General features: G+C 44.7%; 1 protein-coding gene across 1 annotated transcript in view; it reads left to right on the top strand.

Moving 5' to 3' along the window:
• LRRC27 (leucine rich repeat containing 27) overlaps positions 1-17,569 on the top strand; it is a 715,038-nt gene that overhangs the window by 638,032 nt on the left and 59,437 nt on the right. The window contains exon 10 of the mRNA XM_086922538.1: positions 16,329-16,446. Coding sequence (XP_086778664.1) covers positions 16,329-16,446 — 118 coding nt within the window. The remainder of the gene's footprint in view (positions 1-16,328; positions 16,447-17,569) is intronic.

The raw sequence follows: 17,569 nt of genomic DNA, 5'->3' as shown, positions 1-17,569 counted from the left end.
CTGCCGTACCTCAGGGTTGTCGGGTGAGGAGCTGTGTTAAATTCTGATAAATCATGATAAATCAGGTTTCGCTTCTGTTTAGCGGCCGGCCCCCGTGGTTGTAGGCCCATACTTGTACCTTATGAATGCTGCAATAAAGGTTTAAAAAAAAAAATGAATCCCCCTAAATGGTGATGATTTACTCCCTTCAAAAACTATTCAAAGACCCTTGCCTAAAAAGTGTTTAGGGAAAGCCATTCAAACCCCCAGATCTTTATTTCCAATTTTTCAAGTAAAAACCGCAAAAAACTGGTCTCTCCCCCTTTCGAATAATGGATAGGAGAGACTCAGGGAAAGGCCCAACCCGGAACCAATCATTTAAACTGGAACCCATAAGAACGCCTCATGGAAGAGGAGCTTCGCGGGCAAGCAAGATGGCCGCGTAAGCTCGGAGCTCCGGAGACCCTCCGACCCTCCGCATAAATCCTGATCAAAATCCTGTTCCACAGTGGTGGATTCTTGTTGGTGAATGGTCGTTGGAGCGGGATCTGCTGTCCGATTCAAAATCCGACACTTATAGACGAAGATACGTTGTGCTGAAGATTCGTGCCAGGGACGAACCAATGTCTCGGTGATGGCCGACGGCAGCGACACTGAAGCGCATGATCGATATGCCGAGTGAGTGACTCCTGCGCCAGCCGGCGGAGTAAGCGAAGTTGCGAAGTGGCCTTTCGCTGAATAAACATCTGCGGCTGCTACGCTCCACACTTGTCTGTGTACTCGAAGGGGTTTTGGTGTACCACCCTTTGTTCAATCCCCGGCTCCAACATGGGGAGCAAGGGCGACCCAGACAGAACGGTGAACCGGGTCAGTAGGAAGACGGTCCAACCCCATACGAACAAGATTGACCGATATGCCCAACAAAAGACCTCGCCGATTGTGGCCGCCCATTCAAAAGACACTCTACGAGCGGGATCGCCGGACGAGGCAGAGCCGACACTCCGGGACATCATGGGGGCTATAGCTGGCATCAGGACGGAGATGCATAAGCAACACGAGGTCCTGACGCACAAAGTTGATACCTTGGCGATCGACCTCAACCTGATCAGGGCCGCCCTCGGCAAGACCAATGACAGGGTGAAATCGCTAGACATCAAAACTGCGAGCCTCACGACTGATGTCTCAGACCTGCAGACGGAGGTCCGAAATCTGATGTCTGTCAACGATCTTTTTTCGAGGCGGCTGGAAGATTTTGAGGGACGTGCCAGGCGGCAGAACGTCCGAATAATTGGAGTGCCGGAGGGCGCAGAGGACTCGGCCACCGATCTCTTCGTCGAGGAACTGATAAAGACTCATCTGGCCCCCGCGGGCCTCAGCCATTTTTTTTCAGTTGAGCGGGCCCACAGAATGCCGGGTGGACCGCCCAAGTCGGGCGCCACGCCACGACCCATCATAGCCCGCCTGTTCAATTTCAGAGATCGGGACGTGATCCTACAAGCCTCGAGACGACACAGGACCCTCAAGTTCCAGAACGCGGATGTCAACTTCTACCCGGACTTCACTAGGGCGGTTCAAAGACAGCGCCAAAGTTTTGCGGGAGTGAAGCGGCGTCTCAGAGACTTGGGGATGAAGTACTCGATGATGTTCCCCGCTAGACTGCGTATTGAACACGATGGTCGTGCTATGTTTTTCGACATGCCTGAAGTAGTGAGCGACTGGCTGGACACCTTGCCGCACAGACGCGAGGAACGGGAAGAACATTCGGAGGGCGCCTCGGAAGGCCCCGATCATCAGGAGTAGAACTCATTTCACTAACTTTGCCGGTCGGTGATCCTGTTGACAATGACCAAAAAGCCATACTGTTGCACTTTATGGTGAATATCCTTCTTCCAAACATGGAGGGTGGCGGGGGGGGGACTACGTGATCTCCTTTCTCCTCTAGGGTCTTCTTGTAGTTTAGTTCATGGGGCGACAGGCACACTGCTGGTTGGGGGGGCTATTTTGTCTGCTGCAGGGGTGCAGGGTGGGGGGTGGTTCGATAGTTGGTTTTGTTTGCTTTCTTTGTTTCTCCTTTCTTTTTCTAAGGCAATGCAACGTATGCTCTAATTCTTTCACTGTATCTGTGAGGCCTACTTAGGTCGGCGAAGGCCCGCGATTTGACGATGGGGGGTAGGACATTAAAAGTTCTGTGTTGGAATGTCAACGGCTTGGGTGATCGCATCAAGAGAGGGGTGGTTTTGCAATTATTCAAGAGATGTATGCCTGATGTTATTCTGTTACAGGAGACACACTTGGTGGGAAATACGTGTCGAGCGCTTAACAGGAAGGGTTTCAAAATGGTGGCACATTCGGGGTTTTCCTCGGGGTCCCGGGGGGCAGGGATTATGATGCGCACGTCTCTCCCATTTGAGATTGACTCCAGTGTTGTGGATGAGAGGGGGCGGTACGCTGCCATCACGGGGAGATGGGAGGGGCGGTCCCTGATTCTGGTTTCAGTTTACGTTCCCCCGGGGCTACAAAACAACACTTTTCAGGACCTTGGAGGCGCCATCTTGGGCCTACCCGAGGGGTTGCTTATTGGGGGTGGTGATTTCAACTCAGTCTGCTCGGGGATCTTGGACAGACATCCGCCCAGAGATCTCCATAGTTCACAATCCTGGTTGCCCAATTTCCTCGACACCATGGGACTGATTGACTGCTGGAGACTTATGCATCCCACCCAGAGTCAATACTCGTTTCACTCCGGGGCGCACGGTAGCCTCTCTAGAATAGATTATGTCCTGGCCCTGGCGGCCCATACGCCGGCGATTTCCGAGGCCCGCTTGCTGGCGAGGGGCATCTCGGACCATTCCCCGGTCTGGGTGTCTTTCGACTTCGACATTGTGGTCACCGAGCGGCCTGTGGTAGTTAACCCGTGGTACTTTCGAAACCCGAAAACGCGCGGACTCCTGGCCAGAGCTATTGAGCTCTATTTCTCTGAGAATACTGGGTCGGTCTCATCAGCCGCCACTTTGTGGGAGGCGTTTAAGACGGTTCTGCGAGGTGAGGCTCTCACCCTTATAGCGGACGTCCGGAGACACAGAGATGCCGACATGGTGCGCATCAAAGCAGAGATCATGGAGCTGGACTCCCAATTGGAAGCGGGCCCGACGCCTGAGCTGCTCCATGCTCTCTCGCTGAAGCAATCAGAATATCGTGATATTGTCTCCGATGCCGCCTAAGTCATGGGTAGGGAACAGCAGGGTAGAATTTACGATGTCGGAGACAAGGCGGGCAAGCTCCTTGCTTGGCTTGACAAGAAGGAGAGAGCTGGTCGCGTGGTTCCGGAGGTGTTGGGGGACGACGGTTTGCTTGTCACTGATCCGAGGGCTATAGTTGAGTCGTTCGCGGACTACTTTGAGAGCATTTACACTTCGGTCTCGGACCGGTCTGAGACCGACTCCAGTGCACTTTTGGCGGACATGGATCTCCCGTGCCTGTCGGAGACGGATCGTGACGACTTGGACAGGGACATCACTGCGGACGAGATAGCCCTTGCCATTCGCTCCCTCAGACCTGGTAAGGCGCCCGGCCCCAATGGTATTCCAGTGGAACTGTATAAAATCAAGCCCGATGTCGTTTCTCCACCCCTACGGGACATGTGCTTGGAGGCGCGAGAGACGGGCATGCTTCCCCACGACCAGAGGCTGGCCACCATTGTGGTTATCCATAAGGAAGGGAAACCAAGAGATTTGCGCCGATCGTATCGTCCCATCTCTCTGTTGAATGCAGAGCCTAAGATTCTTGCCAAATTGCTGGCCAATTGCTTGATTGGCGCAATCGGCGACTTAGTGCACCCGGACCAGTCAGGCTTTATTCCACATCGCAACACGGCCCTTAACCTTCGGAGACTCCACGGAGCCATGGCTAGGGCTCACACACTCAGGGAGCCAGCTGTTCTGGTGTCGTTGGATGCCACAATGGCGTTTGACTCCCTCGAATGGAACTATCTGTGGGCAGTTTTGGTGAAGCTCGGCTTCGGTCCGGAATTCGTAGGGTGGGTTAAACTTCTGTATGCCAGCCCGCTGGCTAATGTGACGGTCAATGGTCGAGTATCCGCGTCCTTTGCTCTTCAGAGGGGCACTAGGCAGGGCTGCCCCCTGTCGCCCCTCTTGTTCGTACTGGCACTTGAACCGTTGGCAGCCTGGATATGGCACCACCCTGACATACATGGCATTCGCTGGTCCCCTGGATTCGAGGACCGAGTGTCATTATATGCAGATGACATCCTTCTGTATCTTGTCTCCCCTTGCAAATCTCTCATCGTAGCATGTGACGTGCTTCGACTATTTGGCCGGCACTCTGGCCTGGTCATTAATTGGTCGAAGTCGCACTTATACGTTCTGAGAGGGGGGACACCCCGTCTTCCGAGGGACTGTGGCATACAGGTGGCGAGACAGGGATTTAAATACCTGGGGATCTATATTTCAACTGACCCCAAGGCACGCTACGAGAACAATTTGCTTCCCCCTCTTGTTCGTCTCCGACGTGATGTAGAGGGGTGGCGTAAACTTCCTCTCTCCCTCCTTGGGCGCGCGGCGTTATTTAAAATGATGTCCCTGCCCAGGTTCCTGTATGCCCTGCAAAATACTCAAGATCCGGTCCCAGCCAGATACTTTGGGGAAATCGAGAGCTTGCAGCGTGCCCTGCTCTGGGATGGCCGGCCATGCATTGCTATCACGAAGCTCACGCTCCCGTGGTATGATGGGGGCATAGCATTGCCTAACGTGCGGAGATACTATTGGGCCTCTCAGTTGGCGGCCCTCAATCACGGTCTTTACGGCCCGGCAGATAGTCCAGGTTACGCCATGGATCGGTGGCTCCTGGATGGCGGGAAATACCATAGGGCGCTGTACACGAGATCTCTTGATAGGCGGATGTCTGGGCCAACGAAGACCGCTGTGCACATCTGGAGAACGATCACAAAGGCACAGGGGTGGGGGGACAAGCTCACAATGGCAACTCCACTTTACGACTCCGAGATTCTGGGTAAATTGTGGCACACTAAGGGGTTCGACAAGTGGGACACGATCGGAATCTCTAGGGTGGAGGATATGATGATGCGAGGGGAGGTGAAGTCTTTTGCCCAACTACAGACGGACTTCCAGCTGGGCGGAACGGAATATTTTCGGTACGCTCAGCTGTGACATGCACTCCTGTCCGCCATGCCGGAGGTCGAGGCAATTCCTGAATGTTCTCCCCTGGAGGATCGGGTACTGGACGGCCACATGCCGGGCAGTGCTGTCTCCCTGACATATAAAAAACTGATTAATGTTCGCACGGATCTTCTTCTGGGGGTGAGAGATCAATGGGTACGGGGCGGGATAGAGATCGACGACGAGGACTGGCAATATGCGGTGTCGTCCCCCAAGGAGGTCGCTATCCCCGCCCGGCTTCGATTGGTGCAATTGAAGATCCTGCACAGAGTCTACGTCACTGGCCCCAGATTAATACATATGGGACATTCGGTTGACGGCCTCTGTCGGCGTGGCTGTGGCGCTCTGGCCACCTTCATGCATATCATTTGGGAGTGCAGTGTGATAGCTTCCTACTGGAGGCGGGTGCACATGATCATGAGTGAGGTGACCGGGGTGGAAGTACACGCGGAGGCCCGGAGATGCCTCTTGAATATCTGGGGTCCAACAGATTACAACACCGCACAAACCCAGTGGGTTACCCTTGGGAATATGGTCACAAAGCGGGACATTGCACAAATGTGGGGAGCGACAACTGCCCCGAAGGTGGTACAGTGGAAGGCCAACATGGATTGGTGTATGTTCCGAGAAAAGACTGTGTCTGTAGCCAGGGGTAAACCCAAAAAGTGGCAGAAGTTGTGGGGGGCCTGGAACGAGTATAGGGGTGACATCTGCATACCACCGGACTCCGCCCCACTGGAAGAACACCTGACTCCATAGCCTATAACTCCAACTGACGATTTGGTATCACTACTATCCTGTGTTTCCTTCCCCCCGTGGTTCTATGCATCCATACTGTTTTGAACCTAACTGTGATCACTGTGCCTAACCGACTCCTTGATTAGGCCCCACTGCATAATAGTTTAATTGCCTTTTTTCTTAGCGCTAGTTTTGGCGCCTCTTTCTGTTCCTGTTCCTTTTTCATAAAAAATACAAAAAATGTAAAATTATAACCTTCACATGTTCTGGTACCTTGCTTCTTGCACTTTGACCTTTTGCTTATTGAGTTGCTGCCTAGCCTCCGGGATGTAAGGCTGAATAGCTGTGTGCACTATTTGCAAATAAAGGTTTAAAAAAAAAAAAAAAAAAAAAGAACGCCTCATAAAAAGGAGAAATACAAGTTCGGGAAAAAGAATAAAACAAAGCTGACAAAGAAAAGAGCAAAACAAAGAATATCGAAAAGAGCTTTTTGAAAAGTAAAATTTCTCCAAGCAAGCCCAATAGAACAAGAAGGGGAAGAAACCAACCACATCAAGAAGAGTAGTAACGGATCCCTCAATATTTGCCAGCAGTCACCCCCAAAATCCCTCTAATGGATATAAAAGACAGAAAAGTCTTAAATCCGCTAGCACCAAATTTCTCATCAAAATGTCCAAAATCAAAAGGACATACATCAGAAGATAAACACATCTATCAAGATTTGCAGGATGATTCCGAAAGCCCTATCTCAAACCTGTTAGATTTTACAGACATATTTCCTAGCGGCAATTGTCCATTAATAAAGGAGAATAGTCAAACTATTAAGTAAGATCAGACTGCTCCAATTGTTAACTACAGGAGAAATGAAATTAGTTTATTTTCCTGACAAAATTACCTGCTCAGTGGCTCACGTAGAGTTCTGGTCAAATGTAGTTCCAGCAATTATAATTAAAGAACAAGGCATTCTTCATAAAAACGGCTTTGATATCGCCATGGTTAAAAAGGCCAACTCATTATGCGAACAGATGAGGGATGTTGAAGAAATAATAGACATCTCTAACAATAATTTTAATCAGCAGAGCATGGAAGGTAAAGAAAGGAAATACGCGCAAGACATCACTCTGCAGATCTCTATAAAAGATGGAGTCCTTCAATTCTGGCATGGATTGGACTCATGGCAAAAGCCACATCCAGGTGAAAATTCATGGGGTTGGATAGCAGGATCTCTGAACAGAAATAAGTTGGACAAGGACTTGAAATTGCCTTTTTAGCGATAGATATTTAATAGTGTCATGGAACATCGCTGAAAGACAACTGAAAAAATGCTTTCTATTCAGGAATATTCACTGCCAATTGTGTTACTGCAAGAAACATTGCTTATGACAACTTTCTCACAAAAAGATTACTTTATGTTTGTTAAAGCAGCAGAGGCCTCTAGAAGAGGCCATGCAAAAGGAGGCCTAGCAATTTTACTGAGATAAGAGATAGACTGGGACCCGGAGGAAATTGAGCTATCACTCCCAAATGTCCAATGCATTAGCATTAAGTGCCAGAAAGAAAGAATGGAGACTTCATCTAACCTCTTACTTTTTAATATATATTTTCCAACATGAACCTCAAAAGATCAAATCTTGACCAAAGCATTCAATAAAATCAAATCAATCCCAGAAGTAAGTAGGTCTGGGCGAAAAACTATGATATGCGTGTGTAATTTGCGCAACTACGCGCTACTCAAACTGCACATAGCACAGTGTAAAAAAACGGGGAGCGTAGCGGGCATTTTTTGCTTGCTCGCGGTCCTCAATGTCAAGTTGGCGACCACAAGTGTGGAAAATAAACCTCCCGGCGAGATTCTCAAAGCAGGGAGGTCAGGTTTCTCATTGCGAGTGGTCGCGTATGCTCGCGAGGAGACTTTACCAGTTTGCGTTGAAAAAACTGCCGCTCGAGTACAAATTTACTTGAGCGGCAGAAAACGACCGCTTGCACTGTGCAAGATGCCGTTTGCATGATTGCACGGTGCGGACAAGCATCTGGAACTGTGCAATCATTGCGAACAGCATTTCCCTACCGCACTATGCAGTTCGCGTAGTGCTATGTGTAGCTCGCGTAGTGCGAAGTGCACTTCGCGTAGCTATGCGTAGCGCTACTACGCAAACTACGCCCAGGGTTAGAAGTAAGGGGATATCCTATGATGATAATGGATGGGGACTTCAATGGAAAGATCTCTATTATACTAATCACTAATAAGGGGAAATCTCCACAGGAAGACGCCTGCTCAATGCCAACTCCCATCTTCCCCAATAAAATAAAAGCAGATAAAAGGGGGAAAATGCTTTTGTCATCTATTAAAGCAATTAATGGCATTATAATACACAGGGGAAAAGATGGTGATATTCCGGTGGCATACACCAGACTGAGTCCAACTAAGTCCTCAATCATAGATTATTTTGTCCGTAGTCTATATCAAAAGGTCCAATCGCTTTCTACTCAATATTCTCATGAAAGTGATCATGCATTACTTTCTGTAGAAATTGACGTCTGTACTCAGCATACTTCCCCGTGGTCACTCCATTCCTTTGAAGGACAGGCAGTTGTAGATCACAAAACTGAAAGGATACATTGGAATTCCAAAGCAATCAGTAAAATAAATCATATATTTTCCCAAGTTCTGCTAACATCTATGAGTAAAATAGGCAATCCAATGCACAGATTTGAAGCTACTTTACAATCAGCAGTTGCCTCTCTCCAAGAAAATACTGCGAGATGAGAAATCGTTAAAACATGTCATATGGGAAAACTTGTGGATAATAATTCTCAACAATAAAATAAATTGACTAGAATTCAATTTCGCTCTTTCTGTGTGTTAAGACAAGGAGAAATAAGGAAACTGAAAAAACTCCACCAACGGAAAAAGGAGAAAGAAAGACAAGCTCTTAGAGATGGTGTCTGGGTCGACATCCAATTAGCAGTAAAACATAAAAATAATAAATCATTCTGGAACATAATCTCTGCACAGACGGGGATATGAGAATCTGCTCAAGCGACACCAGTATCATCATCTAACTGGGAAAAGTATTTTTTAAGGCTCTATAAATCTAATTATCAGCACCTCATTTTCCCCGGACTGGATCAAGCACTGAAGAACCAACCTGAGCAGGAACCAATGAAAATTTCAGCAGCACAAATCTCTATTCTGAAATCCTCCACCAGGTCTTCAGCAGCGGTGGGACCAGATAAGATCCCAATTAAAGTTTTACAAAAAAAACACTGATGTCTACGGTAAATTCTTAGACCCTCTCTTTCAAAATTGCCTGTAAAGCGGGGAAATACCAGAATCTTGGCGAGGGAGTGTGGTGGTTCCCCTCCTAAAAAAAGGTGCAAGAACGAATCCTGCAAACTATAGACAAATAGCTCTTCTAAACATCACTGATAAGATCTTTGCTGCTTGCGTTTTGCAACGCTTAAAAGACTGGGCTTTTCGAGAAAAGTGATCCCCATGTATCAGGCTGGGTTTCCCCCAAAGCATTCTACATTGGACAATATTGCTGTGTTCCAAACAGTGCTTGATAAGTTAAATGCTCAAATTTTATATTGTGCTTTTATTGATTTTTCGTCAGCGTTTGATAGCGTAGAAAGATTGTCACTATGGAGAAAATTGGCTAATATGGGAATTCCCAAAGATCTCTCAACAATGATAATCTCCCTTCACACTTCAACATGGTGCAGAGTCCAAATAGGGGGAGAAAAAGGCCTAACCAAACCTATCCCTTCGTGGAACGGGCAGAAACAGGGATGCTTATTAACTTCCCCTTTACTCTCCACCTACATTAACGATCTTCCAGGGTGTCTTTCTCAAAATAAAAATTACCCTCCTAAATTAGTTCAAGTTGACATACTGTGTTTAATGTATGCCGATAATATCGTTATACTCGATCAGACCCCGATAGGACTGCAAAGAACCCTGAATGAATTAAATCTTTATGCAACAGAAATTTTTCTGGAGCCAAATATTACTAAAACTAAAGCACTTCCCTTCAGTGGCAGAAGGAAGCCTTTACCTTATATTTTGTCTTTAGGAGTCGAACCGATAGAGGCAGTAAGAGAGTATGTTTATTTGGTGGTATTTTTACTTCTAATTTACAAGATATAGCCCACCTCCAACACCTGAGTCGGAAGGCAGAATCCCACGTTGGGGTTTTACAGAGACTGTACTTCTCTACGGGAAATACACACTTTACACCTATGTTGGAAGTTTATGGTATGAAAATCCCTCCGATTTTATCATATGCCATGGAATACACACAAATTTAAAACATGGCAATCTATAAAAACAAAGGAAGTGCCCATAATCCGAAAATTGTTAAAAGTGTTGCAGCCGGTACCAGTTCAAACCCTACGTCTCGAGCTATCGGTAACGGAAATCTCAGCCAGAGTAATTTCAAATATTATTAGGTGGGCGTACAATTTATTACATGCTGTGCCAGACACCTTAAGACATCTGTTAAAACTGGAGACTTTTAGAGAGGAAGCATCTGGGTATACTTTTAATAGGAATATGGTAAAAGCCTTTGAGGTTTCTCAATGCACGGGGACAGGAGTGGTCCCCAGCACACTTGAAATAGTTTTTAAAACATCTGGCCCTTAGAATCAGTTATGAATCTGATAAAGAACATTGCATTCAATTGAAGCATTATAAAGTGTTTGCAGAACTAATAGAATTTAAAACCTATGCTCCCTATTTGCATTTTCAACTAGAGCACGGAGTAAGGCGCTGTATCCTACTCTTACGTTTGGGTATACTCTCTTTAGCAACCTTTTCAGCTAGATGGGAAGGTACAAATACCCCCAAAGGCATATGTGAATTATGCAATGGTGGCGGACAAGATTTGCTTCACGTTTTACTAATATGTCCCAATGCGAGTATAGTAGAGGCACGACGACGTTATATAATTCCAATTCAATTAAAGTATAATGCATTCTTGGCCCAAGATCTAATTACGTTGTGTAACTCTCCTGTTAATGAATTTTTTTGCCATAACTTGTTTAAGTTTTAAAAAAGCCTTCTGAAGCTGTTCTAAGTTAAAACGCACAATCAGAAGATTTTATCTTTTCTTATCTCTATTGAATGTTGTATGGGTAGGCAATAGAATATTGTTACTGTACCAATTTATAGTGTGTTTTAAAAGTAAATGTTTTCCATCTTCATCATGTTAAGATCATTAATAATCATTGTAATTCTGTATTTGTTGATCTCAGTTGAGGTCTGAATTAAATAAAAATTTACTGATTGATATCTGATTGTTGTTTTGGTGTTTCTGGGCTGACAAACAGTGAAAGTGCACAATCAGTTTGTTTTCGTTTCTGTGCTCATTCACAATTTCTTACACGTTTGCCTTGTTGCTCCTTCTCGTATCCAACTTATTTCACGTAGCATTTTCCAGTGTTCTGACGTTGTGAAGGCAATTGATTGAAGCATGTTTCATTTTTGCTGTGCTCACTATCTGCGTGCTGAAGCTCCCCATATCAAGTACCACTAGTTTTCACATTGTCCACATACCTCAAGCTCTCTGTGCCTCTAGCTCATCAGCATCTTGCACTGGCCAAGTGCCACATGCACCTCATAATGTTTATCTGTGCCTCAAGATACTATCATTGTCTCTGTCTATGCCTCATATTTCGCACAGTATCTGACCATATGCCTCAAGAGCCTACAACAGAAAAAATGCAACCTATGCCCCTGTTACCTTTTGTTAATGTCTCAAGATTCTCACTCTGTCTGCCGGTGTGCCTGAAGCTCCTCACATTAAGTGCCTTGAGTTTTTCACAGTCTGCCTAGTTGCCTCAAGATCCTCTCACCGTCCGAGGTCCAGGGGCTTGTTCACGCCACCTACTCATGTGTCCCAACTTTCTTGCACTCTTTGTATTTGTCTCAAGGCTTTATTGCGGAGTACATATGGCGCTTTGATAGGTGTCTGGGAAGAAAAGAACAAGTAAAGCATTTCATTTTGACAGCTCCTGGGCAAATATGTTGCATGACGAGCTATGGGTGGCACTGAGGGCTGTGTAAAAATCAATTTTTGGAATATGCTAGAAAATTCTCCCTTGAGGCACCTGATCACTCCCAAACCTTCATGAATGAGTTTCCCATTGTAGAAAGTCCACCATTTCTGGATGTTAACCCCAGAATGTTTGTGCTTTTCTGTAGCCTCTTTTTGCTGGACTTAAATGTTTATGCACTGTTACTCTTGGTGAACATTAGTAAAGGGCCTGTGTTCCTTCTTCAGAGATGTTGGCTCATTCCTGTCTGATGTATTTAATTTGCCTGTATGTTCCTAGCATATTGTGTAGAAAGTTTACTCAGTGCCTAAAAGTTAAAAGCCACCTGTGGACTGCAGCACCTATTGCGCAATCCACAGAGTGGGCTGGTGAAACATGACTTCAAGCCTACCATGTATAGCCTGTCTGGCGTAGCCTAAAACCCCTGCTGCCAACCTGTCAAAATAATCCTATTTGACAGTCTGGAAACCCTGCTTTTACATATTATTAAGTGACTCCTAAATGCAACTTGTTGCCCACAAGGTAAGGTGCCTGATGTTTAAAAGTGGAACATTTGTGAAATTAAAGTTGGCATGTTCCTGCAGTGACTAGCCCCCATAAGCTATTTTCACTGGCAGGGCTGTAGCTGCCGGGGCAGGGGGACCTTGTGGCCAAGGTGGCAATTTCGATGCACCTTCCACAATACAGCTTCAGGCTTGCCTCCCTGCAGGATTTTGAGTTCCACAAAAATCAATAGGTAAAACCTTTGACTGGGATAAATCTGATTGGTATAACCAACCCAGACTCCATTGTGGCTGGCATAAAATCGCACCTAGGTCCCGGTTTACCCCTTTCATAGACAATCATTGGCGCTCAGTGATTTTTGGTGCTGTTGTTACTTAAAACTTTGAAAATTCATATCTATGGTCCCCTTATTAGATGTGTTGGATGTCATTTTGTTTTACATTTTACGCCAATCTAATTCGGTTTGAGATTGATATTATTTGCTGATTTTTTAAAAATGTATAAGAGTGTCGGTACTGCCTATCTGCTCTGTGCCATTGATGTTAGAGGGTGGAGCTCAGGTTAATTTAGTGGCTTTGGGGTTCACCCTGCTAAGTTAGTGTAATTATTCCTTGAGGTGGGAGACAGTACTACCCAAACAATAATCCACATTCTTACACCTATATATTTATTTCATGACTGACTTTCCTATACAATGCCTCTGTCACACATTTAGTCACATCAGAGCACTTGAGACCATGGACAGAGAAGGAGATTGACAGAAAGAAGAAAGAGACGCATTACGAAGTACAACATGGAAAAACTGTCGGAATTATGTTTTTATTCATAGTAGCCTGGCTTATCGGTGTAAATGACCTTGATGATAATTCAGTAGGTTTTAAATGTTATACAGACTGTAACTAGGAGACACTAGAGTTAGGTTATGGGAGATGTAATTGTATTGTTCCTGACAGTAAATAGGCGTACGTCTCTGCACAGGTCAGTTTACGAAGGTTGCAGTGTGGCGTTGAATAAACATATTTGATGGGCATTTCATTTTATTTTTATTTATTTCATTTTAACGGATTTGTATAGCGCGAACAAGACCCTTGCGGGTATCAGAGCTCTTTACAGGGCAAATATAGGTGACATCAAGACAAATAAAAATATCATAGGTTATAATAGAAGAACTCAGAATATTGTAGCCTAGCAAAAATAGGAAATAAATACACAAATGTATGAATAGTTCAAGTGAATTTGGCCAAGAGAATAGATTTCACTTCTTTTTTGAAAGATGACATGGAAGGGTTCTGTCTCGTTTCTGGGGGTAAGGCATTCCAAATCCTGGGAGCCATTCTTGAGAAGGATCGGCTGTATGTTTTCTTCTTGTTAAATCGTTGTGGTTTCAGTAACAGATTGTAGGAGCTCCTGGTGGTTCTGTTACCACATGATGGCACCAATTTCTCAGCCATGTATATCGGTGTTTTGTGATGTAATGCCTTGTGCATCATAAGGCTGATTTTCAAGTGAAATCTAGCCTCAAAGGAAGCCAGTGAGGGCACGCAGGTCAGGGGAGATGTGCCAGTTTCTTTTGGAACCTGTGATGAGTCTAGCAGCTGCGTTGATAGAGGCTCTTTGGGGGGGCCGTCGTCGATTTGGGCAGGCCACAGAGAGCCACACTACTGTGCTCCAGTCTAGGAATTACCAGAGCTTGAACTGCCTGTTTAAAGTAATTTGCGGGCAGGAAGGGTTTCAGTTTTCTCAGAGTGTTCAATTGAGAATTGCTGTATTGCTGTTGAAACAGAATTTATGCCATGGAAACATGATCAAGTAGCTAGTTGGCATTACAGCATTACACCTTGTTGTAGAATTGAGTCCTTTGCTGATTTCTTTATGACAATGCTTTTTTTGCTGAGTAAACAACTAGGAGTTTGATGGAGTTTGATGTAGAGATTGGAAATACAAAGGGAGTAGAGATATAGTACTTGGGGATATACTACTGGTCTGTAAAAATGGCAGGTTATGTGAAGGTAAATATATATATATATAAATTGGTGTCTCTATAAAAACTGGAACTGAATTAGTCTGATTGTGAGGAAGTACATATATGGGAGGATGGGCAGAAGAGGAAGAGGACCTGGTGGTCTATAGTGACAAATGCTACTGAAAGGTCAATGGGAATCAGCAGACAGTCTACTTATTTGCAATGCTCAGGGAGTCACTCACTATCTGGAATGTAGACATGCCACCGCTTCGATGGAGGCTGAACCTGTATTGGAACATCTGAAGCAATAAGTGATGGCCTGGGTGGTTTCGCAGCTGAAGGGCAATTGCGGTTTTCAGAATATTCCCAGTGAATTTGAGGTAAGTAGTGGGGAAGCAATTTAAGAATTTGTATCAAAGAATCATTGCAAATTTCTTGAGTTTTCTACTGGGCACGCCTATCTAATCACTAGACCATTTGGTACCTACAAGATGTTAGTAAGTATAATTACTGCACCGGAGGCACTGAGGACTGAGGTGCATTGCTTTTCCTCTTGTAAATCCAATTTTAGCAGAAAGCAGAGATTCTGTTTTCAACAGAATTGCAAGTTGTGGTAGAAAAATCGCACTTTGGGATTTTCTGTGGACACATGCTGCCAGTAAAAACCTGGCAGAATATGTCTGGGGAGGTGCCCAGAGAGTGGGAAAGCCTCTGGAAATTGGTAAGCAAACTCCAATTTATGCAGCTATTCTCTAGACAAAATCTTGGAATAGGGCATCTTAGGTATATTCCAGGCCTGAGGTATTCTGAGGTAGTTCTTATGCACGCTTTTTAATAAGAGTCTTGGGGTTTGATTCTGAAAAAGGTCCTAGGAGTCACAAATTTAGTTCTACTGTCCCATGCCTTCATGAGGAGTATATTTCGAACTATTATGGAATTCAGAAAGAGATCTATGGTTTCTGCAACCGTGGATGATTCCGACGAGTATTCATGGACATAACCCTTTACAGATACGTAAATGTATTGTGGGTATTAAGTATATATCCACGATGTAATCCAATGGTTCCTTTGCTCTGATTATTTTTTTCTTTTGCATGGAGAAAATACTTTTCTCTCGGGAAACCGCTTTTATCCTAATCTGTCAAAGATCTGTTAGTTTGTTACCTCCTTATTGCCATGCCATATTCACATTTACTCCTGCTTGGATTGGAAACGACCTAAAAAAACCATTTACAGGTATACATGTACAAAAATGCCCCCAAATCATCAGATAGGAGCACATTTTTTCCTTGCTGGCAGAATTTCTTTGTGACCAAATCCCATTTATAAATGCACTGAAGATTCTGTGAATTAGAACGTTGCCTTGCTTGAGCAAATTTTTTAGCATCCAACTTGCGCTTGTAAGTACAAAAATCTTGGATTGCGTGGCCTGGTAATAGCCACTGTTGCAAACAACTGCAGGATTTATTTACTTCTTCCTTGAGGAGTGCTTGATCTACAGCCAGTGCTTGTTCTACAAAATATCTACCAATGCATGTTTAACAGAGCTACCTAGTTTAGTCTCCAACCAAAGCCCCCTGGGATTTAGCATTGTTGTGATACCTGTAATGGTGTATGCTGCCTGAAGTTGTGGCATCCACCAGACCCACAGCTTCTAATCAACATTTTTTCATAAGACTGTTGGATGAAGATGCTTGCAGTAAAACATTAATATTAGCAGTGTGTATTGAGGTTTGAGGGAGTCTCAATTTTTTGCCTGGAGTCCCTTTACCTTCAGTTTACATAGTATGCAGTGGGTATAGGGACTTTTCGTGGATGTACAGTCTAAAGGCTTCTTTCATTTAGATTTATGTAAGGGATTAATATTACTGTTTGACCATTTTTTTTTACAGAACTTCAAGAGACATTGATTTAGAGCATAGAATTAACCAACACATTCAAATGATGCAGGAAAAAAGAAAACAGCCAGCATTGGTTGAAATGCGGACAGCAAAACAAGACCTGAAAACTGTAAGTCTTTAGCTTTGTTGTCCATAAATATTATATGACTCTAACAGGCGGGGGGGCTGTAATGTTTAAGTCATAGAAGGATGTACGTCTATTGTCAGTGAGGTGTGAGGATATCGGTCGAACAAGTAAAGGACCACAATTTGTACAAATGTTAGCCCCCTCAAAAATATTATCTTTAGTTTTATTCACTGAGATTTCTTACTACGATGTTTGGAACCTACAGCAGCATTTACAACTTTCGGTGGGAGAAAAACATTGGCCTGCCGCAGTGTTAGTTCCCCGAATGTTAGTTCTATCTTCCCAGAACTATGTTAAGTCAGACAAACACAAACAAGAGTCTTCTATTAAATGCAATTTTATTTGTCTTTGCTGAGGCTTGCATGATATATGTATTAATACTTTTATGAAACTCAAGGGAATGTAACTAGTGGGTGTAGTGAATTGTGGAAAGAACAACATGTAACTTCATGCTGGGGAATTGTAGATGGGTTAAAAGACCCTTCTCTAACGCACCACATCAGTGAGGTCCTCTTGTGTCCCTCAGTTAGACTTCAGGGCTGCGGTGTCATTATCTGCACAGGTTGTACATTAAGGCTTTGTGCAGTTCCATAAGTAACCGAGTCAACAGCCGCTGGCTCTGGGGAAAGTTGCTATTTAACGGTAGAAGGAGATAGAAGATGACACCGGAATGCTACTGGCAAAAGTGGCGGCAGCACGAGTGACAAATACACAGGACGAAGGGGTGCGTGTACATAAGGAGTGTAAGGAACAGTTCCCAATCATCTTCCTGTAGAACACCCAGGAGCCTTTTGGGTCGTGAAGCTGCCAAGTAAAGTAATCCAACAGAAGTGTTAGAGCAATAGGTCCATTGATTTGCAGGGGTAAAAAAAATTGTATTTCAAAATGTTGGGGAACAAAAATGCAAACAAAAATGTAGAACTAAGAGGCAGAGGCTAAAAACAAGACGTAGCAGAAAGATTTTATAATATATGCTTCGCCAGGATCACCTTGATCATTGCAAGATAACTTGTGTATTCCTGTTTTGTTTTTTTGTATAGATTCTGATTTTTGTGTGTCGACAGTGCCGTGGCATATTCTCTCTATCAGGTCTCCATATTGACTT

This window comes from Lissotriton vulgaris, chromosome 5 (genome assembly GCF_964263255.1).
Source record: "Lissotriton vulgaris chromosome 5, aLisVul1.2, whole genome shotgun sequence".
Taxonomy (NCBI): domain Eukaryota; kingdom Metazoa; phylum Chordata; class Amphibia; order Caudata; family Salamandridae; genus Lissotriton; species Lissotriton vulgaris.
This window is presented reverse-complemented; position numbering and strand designations above follow the sequence as displayed.